The following is a 22,872-nucleotide window of genomic DNA, read 5'->3' as shown; positions in this document are numbered from 1 at the left end:
ACCAACAATTATTCAGACACCAGATATAATTTTTGATATTTTTTGCTAGTGGTTGCAGGACATTATAGTTAATTTATGTAAGGGAGGATAGCAAAATAAAGTAAACTGTGACACATTATCCCCAAAAATTCTTCATACAGTGGGCCACCAGATAAATTTGGGTCTAAAATTTAGACACTTTGACCATACCATGTGTTGCTTAAGTGTTTTTTTTTTTTCTTTAATTACTAATGCTAACATTTTTACACCACAGACTGAACAAAATTAAGCATTGTTTGGTAATTGGTCAACAAAGTATTGATAGTTTTGTAAATATTGTCATACTAATAGTTGTCTGAATATTTTTTGTTTGATTTTAATCCATTACGTTATCTTACATTATCAAGATGGATTTGTTCTGACACAAATTAATTGAGTTTTTGTCATATTTTATTTTAACTATAACAAAGAAATTGATAAAGTGTGATGTTGAAGGTGTCTGAATAAATTTTGGTTTGACTGTACATCGCTGTATTTGAATTCATAGGATATTTTATTGGAGGGAAATATTGGGCACAAAGTAATAACTTAAAAAACACTGAGAATGAAATTAGCCTTTTTCAAACTCTGATTATTCAGTCAATAAAAGTAATTGACATTTTGATCAATTGTCTATAAAAAAAGATTGAAAAATTGTGATGCATTTGTTAGATGTGAAACTGAAACTGATTTCTTCCGTATGTAGACTATAGCTTTACGATTTATGGACTGTTGCACTTTAAAGCTTGTGGTGACCTTCCTAATGTTTATTCTTCCTTTTTTTGAGGAAGCCTCTAGTTTTAAATCACACCACTTGTTTTGTATTTTTTTTTTTTTTTTTTTTTTTTTTTCCTCGCTCTGTGTGGTCACATCTAGTTGATTTGAAGCAGTTGGGCTCCTCAGTCAGTGATCTGTGTGTGCTGACCCCACCCTGCTGATAACACACGCTCTGAATGCCAAACCCCATGTTTGCTGTATGTCTATAAATCTTTCTCAGGAGGGGTCTTCTCATTTACCACGCAGGCATGTTTGTGTGAACTTTGAGAACTACAGGCCATGCTGCAGCAAGGAGGCTGTGCACTGAACTGACCTGAGGTGGAAAATGATTCTCAGTTGAACTTTTAATGTTTTAACCTTACAAAAATGGAAACTTGCATCATCTTCTACTGTATACTAAGAGGTTGATTGTGTTAGAAGATGGATGAGGACAAACTGTTCTAAAGGCTGTAAATATCTTATTAATGGTGAATTAGTGCAGATGTGCCTTTAAGGGATAGTTCTCCTAAAATTGATAATTTGTTATCATTTACTTACCCTCAAGTTGATGAGTTTCTTTCTTTTGTTGAAAATAAAAGAAGATATTTTGAATAATGTTGGTAACCAAACAGTTGCTGGTTGCTGTTGACTTCCGTAGTGTAGAAAAAAAAAAAACATTCTTTAAAATATTGTCTTTCATGTTCAGGGGTAGAAAGTAATGCATACAGGTTTGGAACAACACAAGGGTGAGTAAATAATGACAGAATTTTCATTTTTGTGTGAACTGATTCATTAATGTAATTCTGTAACATACAGCCTTTTTATGTGTACATGAGATTTAATATAGAAGCATTGCTTAACATTTGTATGACCACTCTGGATTTTGTCTGGGTAAACAACATGCTTATTTTTGATGGCTGATGGGTGGAATAATTTCATTTTAAAGGGATACTTCACCCAAAAATGAAAGTTCTGTGAATAATTACTCATGCTCATGTCGTTCTAGATCCATAAGATTTTTGTTCGTCTTCGGAACACAAATGAAGATATTTTTATGAAATCTTTGTGCGCAAAGAATACAAAAATAACAACTTTATTTATATAATAGCTCTTTATACAATACAGATTGTTTCAAAGCAGCTTTACAAACAGGACAATAACCGTATTCATGTTGCAAAATTCATCCATTTTGAAACATTTTATTTTTAGCTGTAAAACCGTGTTCTGAAGACAGTAGTGATGTTATTTAGCTCAATTCAGATTCATTGTTGATTCAGTTCATTTCAGTAATCATGTCACTATTAATATGGCTACGTTTATCGATTAGGAAACAACTTCAAATACAACTTAACAGAAGACATTGCTTTCATTATCCAGCTCTGTTCACTTGAGATGTCAGTATACAGTGAGACTGACAATGTTTTTTGAATATTAGTTGTCTTTTAAGCCCCAACTGTGCAAGCCAAAGGCAGATAATTTCAAAAATATTTTACAAAAAAAGTCATGTGGTGCATTCAGGATGAATAAAAAATCATGAAAATTATCATAGAGGACTCTAGCAAGCCTTCATGACTGTTTGTCAGTGTCAGTAAGTCTGTTAAAGGATTGGTTCATTTCCAGAATAAAGATTTCCTGATAATTTACTCACCCCATATCATCCAAGATGTTCCTGTCTTTCTTTCTTCAGTCAAAAAGAAATTAATGTACTTGAGGAGAACATTCCAGGTCTTCAATGGGTTGAAGGTCCAAATTGTACTTTCAGTGCAACTTCAAAGTGCTCCTCCCGATCTCAGACAAAGAGTAGGAGTCTTATCTAGCGAAACAATTCATAACGTTCACAAAAAAAAAAATGCTTTTTAACCACAAATGCTTGTCTTGCACTACCTCGTCTTTACACATTATGTAGTCATGTTGGAAAGTTCACACATTAAGTAGGTGGAAGTACTGACCCAGTGTTTATAAAGCGGACGTGCAAAGAAAGTCAAACGCCCTTTTAAAAAAGTAAAACAACTATGTTGGACAATTTTGAAGTTGGAGGAGAAAATCTGTAGTTTTTCGCCCTACCCTACCTTTTTGAACCTGAGTACACAGACGAAGAACTAACCACACGTGACCTTTTCAACGTGATCATGTTATGCGTGAAGTCATGGGCATTTGTGGTTAAAAAGTATATACTACTTTTTGTTTTGTTTTTTTCAAAATGGCCGATCGTTTCACTAGACAAGACTCCTATTCCTCGGCTGGGAAGCAGCATTGAAACTGCAATTTGGACCTTCAACCCGTTGATTCTCATTAAAGTCCACTATATGGAGAAAAATCCTGGAATGTTTTCCTCAGAAACCTTAATTTATTTTCGACTGAGTAAAGGAAGAACATCTTTGATGACATGAGGGGGGGGGGTGAGTAAATTATATAATTAAAATAATAAATACTTGTTGGTCGATGCCATAACCTTGTGGGCAGACATGTGGCACAATTGCGCTTCAAGAAACATCTGAAATTAAGTCCTGCCTTATGACACTTTCATGATCCCATTCCCCTTACTTTTCTCCAAAAAAATTGAAAATTGAAAATTTTAACTAGATTTTCTTTTCTTTTTTTCTTTATCGTGTACACTCTCAGACCCTTGTGCTTGTCTGAAGGTGTTGCATTGTTCTTGCGAGATCTCCGGGCCTCCTCAAGCTGATTAGCTGGTGCTTTATTCCATTGCATAACCGCCTGAACCGGATCATACGCACCACCGTGTATGTGAAAGTGAATTGCCATCAGTCTGCAGCATAGAAGGATATTACTCACACAATGGAGACCACTTATTCTGAGAACATGCCATTACGTTGCATCCTGAGAATGATGATGCATTCCAGGATGCATTCCATGTCTCTGAATGCCTCGGATAATTGTAAACATTTTTGTTATCTCTTTCTCTCTCCTGCTCCTCAGAGTGACACTCGGGGTCAGATGGTTTCAGAACGTCTTGGTCTTGGCCAAAATCTGGACCTCTCAGACACCATGGTCCAACAAAAGCTGGATGAGATCAAGGACCAGATCAAACGAGAGATCCGCAAAGAGCTGAAGATCAAAGAAGGAGCTGAGAACCTGAGGAAAGTGACCACAGATAAGAAGAGTCTGGCTTATGTGGACAACATGCTTAAAAAGTCCAACAAGAAGGTGGAAGAACTGCACCAGGAGCTTCAGGAACTGAACGCACACATAGTGGTGAAGGACCCAGAGGAGGTTGTAGGTAGGTACTTCACTCCTGCATCCATGTCTCTTTAGCTTGCATAGTGTAGCTTTTGTTTTTATTCACTGAACTGTACCATATAAAAATACCATGTTTTTTATTTATTTATTTTTAGGTCATAGTAGTAGGATTGAGCGCTATAGCTTAAAAGTTGATCGTTTTTCAGCCATTTAAGAAACGCAATGCCAAATTCAATAAATCGTTGAACATATCAATCTCAAGCCTGACAAGGTGCCATGGTAGTAAAATGATTTCATGGCAATACCTTGATTTGGACTGTAATAAAACCATAGTGTTCTTTGAACTGTGTTGCGGTACCATTGTAAATAACATGGTACGTAAATATTGTTATCATCAGTATAATAGTATGCGTTCAAGTACCATGCTATTACCATCTTATGCAGTTGCTGTACCTTGGTACAACCACAGCACTTTTTTTTGTTCTACTGTGGTTGTACAATCAAGGACTTTGTGTCCAAAACAACAGTTATCCATGGATATTACACTACCCTGTAATATACTGTTGAAAAAAAAGAAACACCACAACAAAGAACAATGATAATGATTTGCCAGGGGTTTAAGAGATTATCCAAAATAGGAGGTTTTGCATTTGAGCTTTTGGTTATACAAGAGGCTTGCTGTTTAATTTTGATATTGTTGCTTATTGGAACTATGAGGCAGTTGCAGAGGGAAGAACACTGCTCATTTATGCGGCTATTTTGATTTCCATGTGAACTTTGATCAGTAATATTACAATAGTATAATGTGACTCAGAACCTTTCAAGTTAATCATAAATTAATGCAAAGAAACAGTACGACATAAATGGATGAAGGTCTTTGCATGCATTTGTGTGTAAATGTTGTATTATGTTGATACCCATTGTGGGTTATGACATACAGTGTGACTTTGTGGATATTTGAACATGTTTGCAGACTCATGATTACAATTTTGAAATGGTTCTTAGACCAGTTCACACTCAATGTCCGTTGAGTGACACTGTAACTCTAATGCTCTGTGATGTTTTTAAAAAATGTACCATCTGGACTACACCTAAACCTACCGATAGTATAAACAACGTGAAATTGCAAACATGCCGTTTTAGCTTGTTTTTTTGATTTCTCATCTTTTCAGCTCTTTCATGGTGTGTCATGTTTTTCACGAAGCAAACCGAGCAAGCTAATGTCATCCGGAAAGCAAAACATATGAAGCTGTAATCATAACTGTGTACAAAAATTATTACAAGTGCTCGCTGTTTTACCTCCTCTAGTGGAAACCGCAGTGATATGTAGTTATTGGTCTTGGTGTGAATGGATCGAGCCTTATTTTTCTTGATTCCGTTTAGGATTGTTTTCAAGGTGTGTTTATAGCATGGTGGATTTAGATGCATATTTTATTGGGCAGGCAAACGCAACCTACCCATCTTCAAGAAGGGGAGGGTGATAAAGGGGATTAGATGAGAATTAGGACAGGAAGCGTGTCTTTCCTGGCACTTAGTAGCGGGGAAACCCATGGCAAATGTGAGACTTTTCCTGGTTAGTTCCACAAATGCTTCATTAAATATCACTATACAGTATGTTTATAAAAGCAACAGTTTTATTTAATTTAATTTTATTTTTGTTATCCATTTTCAGCTTTTCAGATATATAGAAACCAGTAAGATTAAAATAAGTTGCATGTTGATTAAATGCATAGAATGTCTCTTGACAAGTTCATGTGCTTAGGAAGTTTTAGGCTTACAGATAGGGGTCACTCTTCTAGATAAGGTTAGAGGAATACCCTCTCAGTATGATTAGCTGAGAAATTCTCATTTACATTTCTTGATTTTTGTGTTTTGAATTTGCAGTAATAGTCAGAACTAATATCAGGTAAAGATTGAATATCGTTGCAAACGTAAACAGCAAAAAATGCATGTGATTTTTATTTTTTTAAAGGATTAATTCAAAGAAATTAAGGTTTTTAAGGAAAGTATTCCAGGATTTTTCTCCATATAGTGGACTTCAATGGGAGCCAATGGGTTGAAGGTCCTAATTGCAGTTTCAGTGCAGCTTTAAAGAGCTCTGCACAAGCCCAGCCGAGGAATAGGGGTCTTATCTAGTAGGGGTGGGAGAAAAAAAAACGATTCTCCGATGCATCGCGGTTCTCTCAACGATTCAGAATCGATTCTGAGCTTGTTTTTTTTCCGCGCTGAGAAATTCCTACGTTTCTTGATTTTTGTGTTTTGAATTTGTAGAAATAGTCAGAACTAATGTCAGGTAAAGATTGAATATTGTTGCAAACATGTAAACAAAAAGAATGCATGTGATTTGTTTTTTCAAAGGATTAATTCAAAGAAATTACGGTTTTTAAGGAAAAAATTCCAGGATTTTTCTCCATATAGTGGACTTCAATGGGAGCCAATGGTTTGAAGGTCCTAATTGCAGTTTCGATGCAGCTTTAAAGGGCTCTACACAATCCCAGCTGAGGAATAGGGGTCTTGTCAAGTAGGGGTGGGAGAAAAAAATTGATTCTCCGATGCATCGCGATTCTCTCAATGATTCAGAATTGATTCCGAGTAGGGTTGTGCCGATAGACGATAGTATCGTGTATCGACGATAGTCAGAGATATCGCCTGTTGCTGATGCCTTTGACGATAGTAAGACGATTATTAGTATTATGCGTCAAAAAGGCACCTAACTTTAGCGATGCAGTGCAGAGAGTCGGTTCTAGGATGCCTCAGAAACTTGCCGCGGTATAAACACAAGCATAGAGTGGCCGCGTTGCGCTGCAGATGTGTGCAATGAAAATGGGTAAGAGATTTATTCATCATACCGTGTACATAGATTAAGTGTAGACAGTCATTAGGATAACAGAGGTGGTAAAATGTGGTTTAGGCTGAATTAAATACGATATATGAGAATCCGTCTGTATATAGTGAACATAAACATTCACCTCAGTAACATCTGTATGCGTTAACTAGAATTACGATGCGATAAAATGGCGCTAAACATATGCACGTGAATTACAAGCACATCGCTTCTCCACATTCTATATGAACTGAACTACAACATGAACTGATGACAAAGATCAGACATACAGCGGTAACATTATGGCAATATGACAGGTAAAGAAAAATACATTCATTTACATTCACGCACGCACATTTACTGCTCCCTGAGGATAGCAGAGAATGAAACCGAAAGTAAACTTGAACCTATCCAACAGAACTACCGTCAGCGCTCTGTGTCACAAGTCACATGCACTACCCTTACAAAACGAATAAGAAATTTATTACATATTGACATATTTACATGTTATTAAATAAATTAGCACGATAGTATCGTGTATCGGTGATCTCACAGGCTGACGATAGGACGAAAATTGAGCATATCGCCCAACACTAATTCCGAGCTTGTTTTTTTCCCCACTGAGAAATTCCCATTTATGTTTCTTGATTTTTGTGTTTTGAATTTGTGGAAATAGTCAGAACTAATATCAGGTAAAGATTGAATATTGTTGCAAACATGTAAACATCAAAGAATGCATGTGATTTGTTTTTTTAAAGGATTAATTCAATGAAATTAAGGTTTTTAAGGAAAACATTCCAGGATTTTTCTCCATATAGTGGACTTCAATGGGAGCCAACGGGTTGAAGGTCCTAATTGCAATTTCAATGCAACTTTAAAAAGGCTCTACACGATCCCAGCCGAGGAATAGGGGTCTTGTCTAGTAGGGGTGGGAGAAAAAAATTGATTCTCCGATGCATCGCGATTCTCTCAACGATTCTGTATATTTCAGAATCGATTCTGAACTTGTTTTTTTCCCCCGCTGAGAAATTCCCATTTACGTTTCTTGATTTTTTTTTTTGTTTGTTTGTTTTGAATTTGTAGAAATAGTCAGAACTAATATCAGGTAAAGACTGAATATTGTTGAAAACATGTAAACATCAAAGAATGCATGTGATTGTTTTTTTTAAAGGATTAATTTAAAGAAATTAAGGTTTTTAAGGAAAGCATTTCAGGATTTTTCTCCATATAGTGGACTTCAATGGGAGCCAATGGGTTGAAGGCTCTAATTGCAGTTTTAATGCAGCTTTAAAGGGCTCTACACGGTCCCAGCTGAGGAATGGGGGTCTTGTCTAGTAGGGGTGGGAGAAAGAAATTGATCACGATTCTTTCAACGATTCAGAATATTTCAGAATCGATTCTGAGCTTGTTTTTTTTTCCCCGCTGAGAAATTCCCATTTACGTTTCATGATTTTTGTGTTTTGAATTTGTAGAAATAGTCAGAACTAATATCAGGTAAAGTTTGAATATTGTTGCAAACATGTAAGCATCAAAGAATGTTCTGACATACGGAGATTCCAACTATAATCAAAAAGCATAGAAACTGCAATTTTACATTGTATTTTTATTTTACATGTATTTGCACAGCAGAAGAATTAATTGGGGGAAAAAAAATAGATCAAGGAAACGTTTTGGAATCGAATCGTGACTCCCAGAATCTGATTGGATCGTGAAGTGCCTGAAGATTCCCACCCCTATTCCCACTCACAAATTTATATACTTTTTAACCACAAATGTTCATCTTGCTCTAGCTCTGCGATGCATGTTCGCAACTTTGTGCATTACATAATCAAGTTGGAAAAGTCATGTGTGTTTAGTTCTTCATCTATGTATTTTGGTTCAAAAAGGTAAAATCATTGTTAAACCCTTTTTTTTTGTAAACGGACAGACTTTGCATATTTGAATTGCAAACTCCCACCTATGTGAAGGTTTTTTTTTTTTTTTTTTTTAAAGAAATGACAGATTGTTTCACTAGATAAGGCTCTTATTCCTTTGCTGAGATTGTGTAGAGCCCTTTGAAGCTGCATTGAAACTGCAATTTAGACCTTCAACCTGTTGATCCCCATTGAAGTCCACTATATGGAGAAAAATCTGAAAAATCTTCATTTAATTTTGACCGAAGAAAGAAAGACATGAACATGTTGGATGACGTGAGTGAATTATCAGCAATTTAATTTTGGAATTAAACTAATCCTTTAAATCTAAGAATTTGGGGCATTTTCATGTTTAGTTTTTCAAACCAGTGTCACTTGAATGCATTTTTTATATAACATTTAGAACGTTTTAAATGTTTTTACCATTAGTGTAAATCAGTGTACACAAATGATAAATGGAGGCATTCAGCTGGTTTTGTGTGCTTTTATCTTAACACATTGTGAAGGACTTGTTGCTTATTGTGTAGAATAAGTAAAATGGAATATGTGAAGTATGTATAAATAGTACAGGTGAACATTTCCAGTACTTCAGTAAGATGATAACAAAAAGAGCAAATAACAATTTATACAGTAATATTCTAAATTTGGATATACTCGCTAAGTATGTGTTACTAAGAAATCTGAAATAATCACTTTGCGCTGAGGATCAATGATTGAATACATGGGAATTCTTAACATGTGAATCATGCAGGGAGTCGTCTTCTTCTTGGAGGAATTATCTGCATTCTTGTTTCGTCTATTTCTAACAAGGTCAAGTAAAATATTTTAAAATCGGTCACATTATTAGATTTGTGCTTTTAAGCCTGCTTTTAATTTTAGGCCTTGTTAATTGTCCCACTTACAGCATTATCTAGATAGTCCTAATGCAGTGATGACCGTCAATAATGTAAGTTGTCTATTTACATAATTGCAAAGAGATATAAATTTGCATATTTTGTGTGTGAGTAGTTGACGCAACCTATAAAAAATAAAAAGATCAAGATGAAGCACCGTGAAATGTATTCTTATAAGTGCATTTTATTTATTGTCAGTGGTCAAGTTTTTCACTTTTTTTTTTTGTATGTTATTTTAAATAGTCTGGTGTGACAATTTGATCATTAAACATAGATATTAGTACAAGTCATCCATATAGTCTATTTAAAACGGTAGATTTATTATTACATGTCTTATTGAATTTCAGTTACCAATTTGTTGATGTCACTGAATATTGCTTTATTATTAATATCGATGTTTTGCCTTGGTTCTCTGTCATGACAGAGCTGTCAAAACCAGGGCTTCCACCTTACCTTTGCAGGTGTATAATTTGTGGTTGAGTGTTCTTGTCAGGGCATGAGTGCATGATCTCATCATTCTGAACCTCAGCTAATCATAAAACAAGCCTGAAGTGCATGGCATGTGAGTGTGTGCGCATGCCTACGTTTCAGAATGAAAAATGACTAAATTTGCCCTAGGCCATTTGTGTTTATCTTTATCAAGTTCTGAATCACATGCGTATTTTAGTAGTTTAAGAAATACTCGTTGAGGTGAAGATGAAGCAACTTAAATACTGGCAGCTCTCAGTTTTTCTCCAAAGGTGTTTTCTGCTCATGTTTGTGTTTGCTCAATCTTTTGCAAGTCTTTCCATGATGGCCTAGTTGTTCTCACAGAGAGTCTTTGAGAAACTGGCTCGCTGTCACCTGAGAGAACATTTGCATTTTTTCTTGCCTGCACAAGTTCTTTACTGGGTGTCATTATATCATTGTCATCTCTGTTTATTACACAACTCATCAAATGCTAAAGTTAAAAAAAAAAAAAAAATACACCCTTATGTTATTTGACTACGTGTTTTAACAAGTTGTGATTTTAGCTTGAGGGAGGTAAAATATTCGTATGTTACCAATATGTGTTGAATGTACCTTAAAATTATTTTAATAGTATTTATGTTGTCTCTTCTAAGGGTGTTTTCGCCCTCCCCTGCTGAAAAAAACAGCTAAAACCAGCCTAGGCTGGTTGGCTGGTATTGGCTGGTTTAAGCTGGAAGTAGCTGGTTTTAGCTGGTCTCCCAGCCTGGCCAGGCTGGAAAAAAGGCCAAAACCCCTCTAAAACCAGCCTGCCGACCAGCTATGACCAGCTAAAACCAGCCAACCAGCCTAGGCTGGTTTTAGCTGTTTTTTTCACCAGGGTCTTTAAGCACTAGACCATTGTTTAAAAACCATTCTCTTTATGTAGTCTCAGACAATTCACAGACAATACGCCTTATTCAGCCAGCCGCCATTTTGAATGGAAAATGAGGCTGTGAGGGATAGCAGTCCAGCAGCGCCCACTGTGGCGTATTGTTGCGTACCGGGATGTAGATTGTATAACCGTAAAATAATACGTCATTTCACATTTTTCCACAGGACAAAGAACTCCAGAAAACGTGGATTGTTCGACAGGACATATAACCTAACTTTCAGGTAACAATATTGCATTTAAGAAAATGACTGTGGAAAGACTGCTAATTTCTAATGTGAGCATGTTTATCTTCCTTTAAACGCTTATACAGAGTTTTTCAAATGATGTTATATAGATTAAAATGCTTAATGGTTTGTGTTAAGAGTCTGCAGCAAGGTCATAAGCATCTTACCGACCTTTATTATGAAATTACGTTAAACATGACGTTTTCCTTGTCTAAAGCAAAACAGAAACAAAAAATAATGTTCTGAATATCATTTTGCGATTTTAAAAGGGGTTGACCTCAAACTCTACACGGCAAACTAATTAATGTTATCTTTTGATCGCTTTGCATAAAAATAAACTTTCTACCCACTGTTTTTTGTATGACTTAACATGTTGTCTGAAAGAGGCTTACGATCTAACTGCAGGCTCTTAACACAAACTATTAAGCATGTTAATTTTTAAAACTTCATTTAAAAATAATATCTTTTTCATTTACGATCGCAAGGTTTTCTTTTCGTGAGGTCTTTGAGTTCAGGTAAACACAGACGGAGCTGAACCCTCCTTAAGCTTCCTAATTGCAGTCAGTGTTTTTGAAAAACAATCCTGAGTAAAACGTTGAGCACACTCTTGTGTTCTTTGTAATCTATACAAAATGTAGATATTTAGTTTAGTTGTTGTAGTAAAACATAACATTTTAGCTCTGCGTAAACTTTTAAAGGAAGATAAACATGCTCACATTATAAATTAGCAATTAGCCAACCGGCTAGTTTCCACAGTCATTTTCTTAAATAAATGCAATATTGTTACCTGAAAGTTAGGTCCTATGTCCTGTCGAACTTTAATAATACACATTTTCTGAAGTTCTTTGTCCTGTGGAAATTAGTGAAATGATATTTTCTCTTTATTTTTATGACTAAACAATCTACGTCCCGGTACGCAACAATATGCCACAGTGGGCGCTGCTGGACTGCTATCCCTCACAGCCTCGTTTTCGATTCAAAATGGCGGCGGGCTGAATAAGGCGTATTCACATCTCATTCATACGCACCCTAGAAAATACGTTCTCTTCTAGCCAGCTCTAATTTTATTGGCTGACTTTACAGTTTTAATCTAAGGTGCTTGCTTTCATAGCATTTAAACAATCTTCATAAGCAGAACTGTATATTAAATTTCTTTTTATGCAAAAGTAGTTGGCCAGATTTATCTATAATGTGGACATTTTGCTGTTTATTTAAAACGCCTGGCTTTTTAAGACTACCCTGCGTCTAAAGGTTCACATACAAAATCATAAAAGGCTAAGTTAATCACATTTTTAGTAGAGATGCACCGATTGCAATTTTCTTGGCCGGTTCCGATTTTTCAGTAAGTGTGACCTGCCGATTCCGATTTTTGCCGATTCCGATTTTATTTTTTTTAAGAACTGTAATGACAGCATAGGCCTATACAGAAATATTTTCTTTGATTAAATTTATTTTATAATAAAATAAATTTTTAAACATTACAGGATCTTCTTACAACAAAATAAAGTGCTTTGTGCCTTTGAAAAAGGTATAAAATTAGTTCCTGTAACTAACATAGCATAGATATACTAGCAAAAATCTTTTCCTCAGTGTATTTTTTTTATTGTGTAATAAAAGAAATGTATAAACATTACAGCATCTTCTCATATAAAAATAACTTTAACAAAATAAAGTGCTCTGAGCCTTGAAAACATTAGAAATAAAATATAAGTAACAAAGCAGGCATACAAAAATCTACTTCATTGAATTTTATATGGATTTTTTTTTTTACATTAATTACAGGATCATCTCACAACAATAACTTTAATAACAAAAAGTACACTGTCTCCAAACAGGTAGAAATAACAATGCTCGTACTAAATCCAAATTTTTCTTGATAAAGAGAAGCATTTCTGCCTTGTCACCAGTTAATCCAGCGGTAACGTTACTACACTTCGTAACATTCATTCACATATTTGCGCTACGCCACTGCATACAGCGTCTTCACACACAGATGAAACTTACTACCCTGGAAATCCAGAGGTCTCGCGAGAGCACAATTTGAATTGTCTCTGCAAGACACTCTGGCATCGAGCAATGATGCAGGTTACTGCAATACGTAAGCAATTGTGGGAACCAATCAAATCGGTGTATCTGATGTAGGCGGGCCAGAGGCGAGCTAAGCTGATGATGACAGCACTGCGACGTCCGAATCATTTAGTAAACTTTGAAAGATCGCTGTCGCTACAGATGAACAACAAGTTGTTTGAAACGGCTTTGGCCGCTACAATGAACGAGTTAGACTTGGCTTTCCATATAAAAGAGGAACAGAAAACCGAAAACTCGAATCGTTCCTTTGCAAGAAGGACGTTTTTGCTGTTTTGCCGACTGGATACGGCAAGAGTTTAATCTATCAGTTCACGCTTGCATATAATTAGCCGGAGAATAGTAGTGCATGTTTGGCGTGCTGTCCGGTGAAGGGCTCCGAGCTCGGGAGTGGCCCGAACCCAGAGTACGTTACCCCCCAATAGGAGTAGCGAGAACTCGGAGTGATGAGATGGGGTGGTGGAGGTTTACTGATAAACCATCGAGTGAATTGAGGTGAGTCAGCTGTATTTAAACCTATGGCGCTGATTGACTTGTGATGTTTACGCTAAGCATCTGACGCGCTTCTCCCGAACTTTGTTAATGAAACATCATTTAGCTCTGCTGGTAGCTAAGCGTGTATTGTTGTGATTGGTCGTGGCGTTATCCAATTGCGTGCAGTTAGAGTTTCAAATGCATGTCTGGTGCCGCCCCTCGAGTTAGGCAGTTTTCATTGCTCGATCCCAGACCCTTAATCTTAATAGATTAGGGTCTGGATTTTTCCAGGCTAGAAACTTACTGGAGAAGTATAACAAATGCATCTGTAAATAAATACAAATTAATTTCACGTCGCGCACGCTTTAATTACCTTCAAATGGAACATATATGCTCGCTTCGAACTATTAGTGTGTGAAGACGCTGTATGCGGTGGCGCAGCGCAAATATTATGAATGAATGAAAGTGTAGTAAACGTCAACGGATTTCCCCTGCTCAGGGAGTAGGGAGCAATGAACACTGTGCAGGGACCCTGTCAATCGGAACACAGTTCATTCACGGAGCTTACTTCTAACGAGCTGGTTATCTGAATCAGGTGTGTTAACTAACAGAGACATGCAAAATATGCAGAGCGGGGGCGCGATCTATCACGTTGTATTTGGCCTTATAAATGTTACAAACTGCGATCTTTGTGTCATCTTCACTCACACCAAAGACATGTTTACACGCGACTGTGAGTGCGCGCGTGTGGCTGTGACGTAATTGCATGCGCCGCTGGCAATAAAGGGATCGGCTAGGAATCGACAAGAGGAGAAATTGACCGGCCGGTCACCGATCCGGGCCGATCATGCGAAAAATCGTCCGATTCCGATCACTAGCCGATCAATCGGTGCATCTCTAATTTTTAGCAACATCTGCTACATTAGCCACACTTTGTTTCAGTGAAGTTGTTTGTGGTCTACTATCATAAAATGTGCTAGTACAATATTTACACTCACAAGCATGCAAAGACAGACATAAATAAACAGTGTTCTTCCTTCTGTAAAAGCATGCTAATGTTCTCATTTAGCATTTCCCACATGCCCTAAAGGATCAAGTTTGGTTTCGCTTTCTGTCCACATGTTTAGTCATATTTCTCCAACATTCCCAACATGCTGTATTGTTGTTTCAGTCTTTTATTAACTCTTTGATGTTGATTTGTGTTTGTTCAATCTCAGAGTACCCGCTAACTCCAGACACCCCCAAGAGCGAAGCTCGGATGTCCACCAACAGTAGCAGGCTGGCCGCTCTGAAGAAACAGGCCGACATCGAGCTCAAAGTGAAACAAGGAGCGGAAAATATGATTCAGATGTATTCCAACGGCTCTTCCAAGGTAGTAGCTTGGCTTTAGAGAATCTGTTGTGTGTGGTTTGCAGTGTTGGGGGCAACGCGTGCACGTTGCATAATCCAATTACTTTTTTCAAGTAACTAGTAAAGTAATGCATTACTTTTTAATTTACGAGAAAATATCTGAGTTCCTTTTTAAATAAGTACTTTGTTTTTCCATTTATTGACTGACAGCTCTCTTGTCCCCATGTTGAGAGAAATCAAGAATAAGGCAAGGAAATGATGCTTACTGTAGTTCTATACTAATTGTTAAAATGAATTTGCCCATCTCTCCCATTTTATTAACCAATGTCTTTCAAAAGACACTGCTGGCTTTCAAAAAGCAAAAATTACTTTAGAAAAACTAAATTTGTGGTTCTTTTTTTTTTTAATTGCTGAAGAGTGTTAAACTTTTTTTTCTGTTCTACTGTACAGATTTTCTTTTCATTCAGCCTGAGGCTTATTCATTTCATTTATGGTGTAAAAGGGCTTTTACATTTGCCAAAATTAGAACTTTTATATTAAAAACAAACAAGCAAGCCTTGCCCAGATTTAAAAAGTGACACAAAAGTAATGTAATGCATTACTTTTCTTAAAAAGTAAATAAGTAACGTAATGAGTTGCACAAAAAAGTAATGTTAAAAGTACAGTCATGTACATGGACATGGATTCTTTTAAAAGAATGGGATTTTTTTTTTGTATTGATTTGTTACAAAGCAGAATTGTAAAAATAATGACCATTTTCAAACAGGTTTTCTGCAAACCCACTTTATGGCCCTGTTTACACTTGGTATTAAGATTTTGGTGGATCGGCTCACAAGTAGACAAGGGAGATACATTCCCATTCACACCTGGTGTTTTAATCACGTTTGTCCACTTTCGACCACTTCTGACCTGATTTTGAATGGAGGGTCTATGAGTGAGTGTATATGTGGGCTTTTTCTGATGTCAACCGATAGTGGATTTGACCGATATTGATAGCTAGGTAGAACCGCATTGGCCGATGCCGATTAATCAACCGATAGCTTTAAAAATGCATACTGAATGAAAAATGGATACTGGTTTGTAGTGCAAACATGTTTACCGCTAACTGCCCATTGTCATTCTTCTCATTATTTCCCTATAGCGACTAATGGACCGGAAGTCTCACCCATAGGCTTTCTTCCACGTTAAAGAAAAAGGTGGATACTGTGTATACACAGTTTCATTGGTTTTAAATCCACATCTGAATTGACCTGCTCTGTGCAGTGCAGTTTTTATGTGTCAAAACAAACAGCACGTATTGTCGGTGGTTTCCACCTTTAGAGGCCGCTCTTATACTGTGGACTGCATAAAAGCGGACCTTCTCAGCCGCTCAAACAACGGATGCAATCCGGAAAAAACTATCGAAATTAATTTTTACCAATAGTTCCAGCAATCAACTATCAGTGCCGATTCATCGGCAAAACCGATTAATCAACCGACTTTTATTTTTGGTCTAATATTGCGAAATAAGCTTCCGCAATTTACATAAGAATGTAAAACAACAATGGAAAACGATACGGAAAGCAGCAGCTTTCGTTTCTTCCGTTATAGCTGCAAAACTATGCCGAACGCTGTGGGTTAGTTTTAGAATCAAGACTGGTAAGACAACATTGAACATTTTTTGCCTTCATACCAAACTTACAGTTTCAGATGGCGAAGTTTAAATCATGTCTGGCTTCAACAACACGGCCCATAATGTTTTAGAATTAAGTTAGTAGGCAGAGAGGAGGTGGTCTTTTGTGGCTGTTCACACTAGTATTTTGCGTTGTTCACTTGTGATTGGATCGACTTAAACGCATCTTAATACCAGATGTAAACAAGGCCTTTGTCATTAGGTGGTCCTGCCCCAACCTTACACCATTGTTTGAGCCATTCCTGCAGTGTTGGGCTGTTGTAATGTTTTGATGGAGCCACTGTGCTGACATTTTTTAGTTAAATCAGCTTTAATGTGAAAAACTTGTAACCCCTACAAATTAAGCTGGAGTAGGAAAAGTCTTTCAAAAACACGCATTACCTTTATATTACACTAAATACTACACTTTGCTCTTACTCCCAGACAGGATAAGCCTATGATCTCTTAAAGATCTTGGGAGAGAAGATTCATCCCAAGAAATGAAAACAGATGTTCGCAAACATGTCCTCTAAAATTGGTTGAAATGTCCTCTCCTTTTTCCAAAAGAGGTAAAGGAAGCCAGACTTAGACTCATTTATACACATATGCCAATGTCATGGTTGTAACCCCCTAGGGTGCTGCTGACATTAAGGAGAACTGGAATAGAACAGTTCAGTTATGTTTCTCCACCCTCCCCCTCAGGAAACAGACTTTGGTGCTGTACATGTAGTGTGCTTCAAAACATACATGTAGTATCAGCAGAATCGCTCTCATGGTTTGGCATAACTGTGGTCTAGAGTGTCTGACCCTCCTTTCCTCGCTTTTATCAAGAAAGATGCTGTTAATTAAAGAGCTTCTGTGGCTAAAATTAGCATCTAGGACTCACAAAGGAGTTCTGTTAAATCAGCAGTCTTCGGGGAGTAAATATATGAAGTGATAAACACAAGGAGACAGAGCTGAAGGGAGTCTGACTCATTTCCAGATGTATGAACGGTTTAGTAACCTTCAGAAAACTGTTACCAAAACAATCTCAGCATCACAGCACATGACTTCATCTGTCTCGGACTGATGAAGTGATACTCCTACGTTTCTAAGCTGCATTTTTGCGCCACTTCTGGCACCAAATGGAATTGCTAACTCTTTGTGTTCCAATGCTGGCCCATGGGCCAAACAGATAGTCCATTGGTTGGAATGTGAAAAAAGAAACACACACACACAAATGAACCGGTATGTGTTGTTTTTTTTTGAAGTGGTGATTCCTGTATGCAGGTTCCCAGCTGCTTTAGACATCCGGAGGAAAGGCCTCTAAGGTAACGTCAGCCTCTAATGGCTGCTTACAGGAAGTTTAGTCCATAGAGATTCCTGACTCACAGTCACTAGATTTGAATACTTGGTGTGACAAGGAAACATTCCTTTACACTTCAGACGCATTATGGATGGTTTCGTTTTGAATTTGTGGGTTTCTCTTTTAAAAATAAGATGTGAGAAATTTAAGAAATTGAATTAAGAAAAAAGTACGAGAGGCTATTGCTGTAACCTATTGTGAATGTAGGTACAACTAAAGTGTTTGGTGCTGGTTAGTTCACTCCAGAATTAAAATTTCCTTATCCCATGATGGTCATGTCTTTCTTTCATCAATCTAAAAGAAATTAAGGTTTTTGAGATGGTGACTTCAATCGGGAATCAACAGGTTGAAGGTCCAAATATCTGTTTCAATGCAGCTTAAACTCTCTCCATGATTGTGGCTAAGAAATAAGGGTCTTATCTAGTGAAATAAGTGGCCATTTTCTAAAAAAAAAAAAAATGTATATGCTCTTCAACAACAAATGCTTGTCTTGCACGTTGGAAAGGTCACATGTGAGGCTGGAGCATAGACACACATTGCAGAGCTAGTGCAAGATGAGCATTTGTGGTTAAGTTTTTCTTTTTGAGAAATTACTGATTGTACAAGACAAGACCGTTATTCCTTGGCTGAGATCGTGTAGAGCACTTTGAAACTGCAGGTTGCACCTTCAACTCATTGATTCCCATTGAAGTCCACTATATGGAGAAAAATCCTGGAATGTTTTCCTCAAAGACCTTTCTTTTTGAATGAATAAAGAAAGACATGGACATCTTGGATGACGTGGGGGGTGAGTAAATTACCAAGAAATTTTAATTCAAGAGTGAACTAATCCTATAAGGAATACTTGTCATTGTAAAGTGCTGTTCGTGCGTATTTTATTCCTCTGTTCTTTTCTGAACTCCTCTTCTGTTTTATTTTCCTCTTGTGGCTTCATCTGTAGGACCGCAAACTGCTTGCAGCAGCTCAACAGATGCTTCAAGACAGCAAGACAAAGATAGAGTTCATTCGAATGCAGATTCTCAAAGCCAGCCAGACCAGCGAGATGAACTATGAGAACAATGACAGTATGTGGTGTAGCTGATTTCCTCTCTAATTACATCTGTGATTTGCAATTTAAATGGGCAGGAGTGTGGTAATGAAACATAAATCTGATGTTTGCAGTGACTTCAAGCAAGCCTATAATCAGTCCTCTGGACTTGAGGATAGAAGAGCTCCGACATCACTTCCGGATAGAGTCTGCTGTGGCAGAAGGGGCCAAGAATGTGATGAAACTGCTGGGAACGGGGAAGGTGACGGAGAAGAAAGCTCATTCAGAGGTCAGCTTCATTTCTAAATTATAGTGATTTGTTGAGTCGTTCTCATGTTTTTCCTGTGCTTCATATAAATACTTTTATGTCTGTATCCATTTAATCCAGTTATTCATTTAACTATATACTTTTAATAGCCTACATTGCCTCAAGGGCTAAATGTTTACAGCTTTTCTCACTTTACACCATAATTGTGGTATGACGCAGGGTGGTTAAATGGTCTTTAGAACTATCATGTAATTGTTTTATTCCTGTGCGAGTTATATTTACTATCTGCTCGAAGTTGAATGAACTTTTATTTTAAAATGTGCTTTAAGTTATGTTATAATACAACACGTAAAAATTTCACACCTACTGCCTGACAGAAACCAGCTTTCTTTGACAACCTTAGACTCCACATACAGGGAAAAAAATTCAAGCTAGTGCCACATGATAGCAGTCAATCAGAGTACTATCCACTAAAAGAATGCTCTGTGTCTCTGAATCATTACTTTTATTTGAATTGTTCCTGTTGCTCACCTGGTAGAGCAAGGTGAAAAATATGTGTTAATTTTATAGTTGCACGATATTGGAGAAAACTGATATTGCGAAGTGTTTTTCTGCAGTTTTGCTAATAGAAAAAAGACAATTTTTACAGATTATTTGAATATCTTTATTTGGAAAGAGTTAATCAGTCTAGAATTAACGGGGTGAACTTGTAGGTATGACGACATTTTAGTGCCATGCAATATTTCGCAGAATAAAGTCGTAATGTTTCGCAAGTAAAGTCGGAAAGATTCGCGAATAGAGCCGCAATGTTTCGCGAATAGAGCTGGAATGTTTCGAGAAGAAAGCCGGAATGTTTCGAGAAGAAAGCCGGAATGTTTCGAGAATGGTTTTGAGAATAAAGTCAAAATGTTTCGAGAATAAAGTTGTAATGTTCTGCGAATCCGCGAATAGAGCCGCAATGTTTCACGAATGGAGCCGAAGTGTTTCGCAAATAGAGCCGGAGTGTTTCAAGAAGAAAGCCGGAATGTTTCGAGAAGAAAGGCGGAATGTTTCGTGAATAGAGCCGGAATGTTTTGCGAATAGAGCTGGAATGTTTCGAGAAAAAAAGCTGAAGTGTTTCGAGAAGAAAGCTGGAATGTTTCGAGAATGGTTTTGAGAATAAAGTCAAAATGTTTCGAGAATAAAGTTGTAATGTTCTGCGAATCCGCGAATAGAGCCGCAATGTTTCACGAATGGAGCCGAAGTGTTTCGCAAATAGAGCCGGAATGTTTCGAGAAGAAAGGCGGAATGTTTCGTGAATAGAGCCGGAATGTTTTGCGAATAGAGCTGGAATGTTTCGAGAAGAAAGCCGGAATGTTTCGAGAAGAAAGCCGGAATGTTTCGAGAATGGTTTTGAGAATAAAGTCAAAATGTTTCGAGAATAAAGTTGTAATGTTCTGCGAATCCGCGAATAGAGCCGCAATGTTTCACGAATGGAGCCGAAGTGTTTCGCAAATAGAGCCGGAGTGTTTCAAGAAGAAAGCCGGAATGTTTCGAGAAGAAAGGCGGAATGTTTCGTGAATAGAGCCGGAATGTTTTGCGAATAGAGCTGGAATGTTTCGAGAAAAAAAGCTGAAGTGTTTCGAGAAGAAAGCTGGAATGTTTCGAGAATGGTTTTGAGAATAAAGTCAAAATGTTTTGAGAATAAAGTTGTAATGTTCTGCGAATCCGCGAATAGAGCCGCAATGTTTCACGAATGGAGCCGAAGTGTTTCGCAAATAGAGCCGGAGTGTTTCAAGAAGAAAGCCGGAATGTTTCGAGAAGAAAGGCGGAATGTTTCGTGAATAGAGCCGGAATGTTTTGCGAATAGAGCTGGAATGTTTCGAGAAAAAAAGCTGAAGTGTTTCGAGAAGAAAGCTGGAATGTTTCGAGAATGGTTTTGAGAATAAAGTCGAAATGTTTAGAAAATGAAGTTGTAATGTTCCGAGAATAGAGGCATAATGTTTGGCGAATAAACCCGTAATGTTCCGCGCATAAAGCCGCAGTGTTTCGTGAATAAAGCCGCAATGTTTCGCGAATAAAGCTGAGCACTGGGGAGATATTCCAAAATCTCAGCTTTCAAATTCTGTCAGTTTTACAGCGAAAAACAGACAGTATGTCTATTACATTACAGTGTTTTTTTTTTCATGCTCTTTATTGTGGTGTGATGGATCGCTGTATTCGCCTCATTTTAAGTGTCATGTGAATCAGCATCTTTCCGATTACAATGAGACATTCTTTTCATTAAATTAGGCTTTATGTTTTTTTTTTTTTTCATTCCTTCTGGTGTTCCTACATGTTTATATGGTGCTGTAAACTTGAAATGAAAAGGAAAAAACACATTTATAATTTGTATTTCGTGAAAAAACAGAGAATTTGAAAGCTGACCTGTTATATTAAAAGCAATAAAACATATATAATATAATATAACTTATGTTAAAGAGTTGTAGTCCACTTCAACCTTTAGAATGTTTTATTGTTGTTTTTAATAAATACATGTGAGGAATGAAAGACTACAAAAAGACAAAAAAAATAGGCGTAATGAATGCAATCGAAACATTTTGACTTTATTCTCGAAATTTCGACTTTATTCTCAACATATGAGTTTAATATCATCATTTTAGTATTTTTTTTTTTTTTAACGTGGCAATAAAGCGGCACCATATGTAGGGCATCTGGATAGAAAATAAAAACAATTTTATGACTTCATTCTGAACCATCTGTTTAGTGTTGGAAAAACATGTAATGATTTTTATTGTGATTTATTTGGAAAAAATGTAATAAAGAAAATAAATATATTGTAATAGTACTACTGTACTGTGTTGAGAGTATTTATGTATGCAGTTTTAAGCACTGTCTATCTTTCTTGCAGGCTCAATCCCGTTTGAATGAGTCCAGTCAGAAGCTAGACCTACTGAAGTTCTCTCTAGAGCAGAGACTCAGTGAGCTGCCCAAAAATCATCCGAAGAGCAATCTGATTATGGAGGAGTTAGCAATGGTGTCCTCCCCACCTCTCAGTCCCCGCCAAAGCATCATGTCCACCGGCAACAAGTACAGCACTGTGGCCAAACCTGCTGCTCTGACCGGTAACAAAACAGACTCCATACAGTCACATAGTATTTACTCTTCCCATTTTAGAATAACAGTGATGTTTATTGTCACTTGTTCAATGGCATTTCAAACATACTTGCTTGACATGTTTGATGTTCTCTATGCAAGTGTGTTGATCAGTGTTTATGTGAATTAAAGCCTTAATTAAGGTTGTGTGTTTACCAAAGCATTTTGAGCCAGCTGAAAGCGCTTGGCTGTCAGCACTTCTGTCTTTAGTTGAGACTCTTTGGCTGCAATGATACAGATATCTGTGGAAGTGTAACTAGTATCTGATTTCCAAGATAGTTTATGAATATGAAAATGTTGACACAGTATAAAGTACTGTGGGAGTTG

At 37.0% G+C, this 22,872-nt stretch overlaps 1 protein-coding gene across 2 annotated transcripts in view; it reads left to right on the top strand.

Annotated features, from left to right (window-relative positions):
- Positions 1–22,872, top strand: part of pkn2b (protein kinase N2b) — a 52,263-nt gene that overhangs the window by 9,829 nt on the left and 19,562 nt on the right. Inside the window, exons 2-6 of one of the 2 annotated variants that reach the window (XM_073851397.1) lie at positions 3,715–4,015; positions 14,987–15,141; positions 19,056–19,179; positions 19,277–19,431; positions 22,301–22,514. In XM_073851397.1, the coding sequence (XP_073707498.1) occupies positions 3,715–4,015; positions 14,987–15,141; positions 19,056–19,179; positions 19,277–19,431; positions 22,301–22,514 (949 nt within the window). Of the gene's footprint in view, positions 1–3,546; positions 4,016–14,986; positions 15,142–19,055; positions 19,180–19,276; positions 19,432–22,300; positions 22,515–22,872 lie in introns of those variants that run through there. The other variant, XM_073851396.1, reaches the window with a different exon arrangement.

This window comes from Garra rufa, chromosome 12 (genome assembly GCF_049309525.1).
Source record: "Garra rufa chromosome 12, GarRuf1.0, whole genome shotgun sequence".
Lineage (NCBI taxonomy): Eukaryota > Metazoa > Chordata > Actinopteri > Cypriniformes > Cyprinidae > Garra > Garra rufa.
The sequence above is the reverse complement of the archived record's forward strand: the minus strand, read 5'-3'. Positions and strand labels throughout refer to the sequence as shown.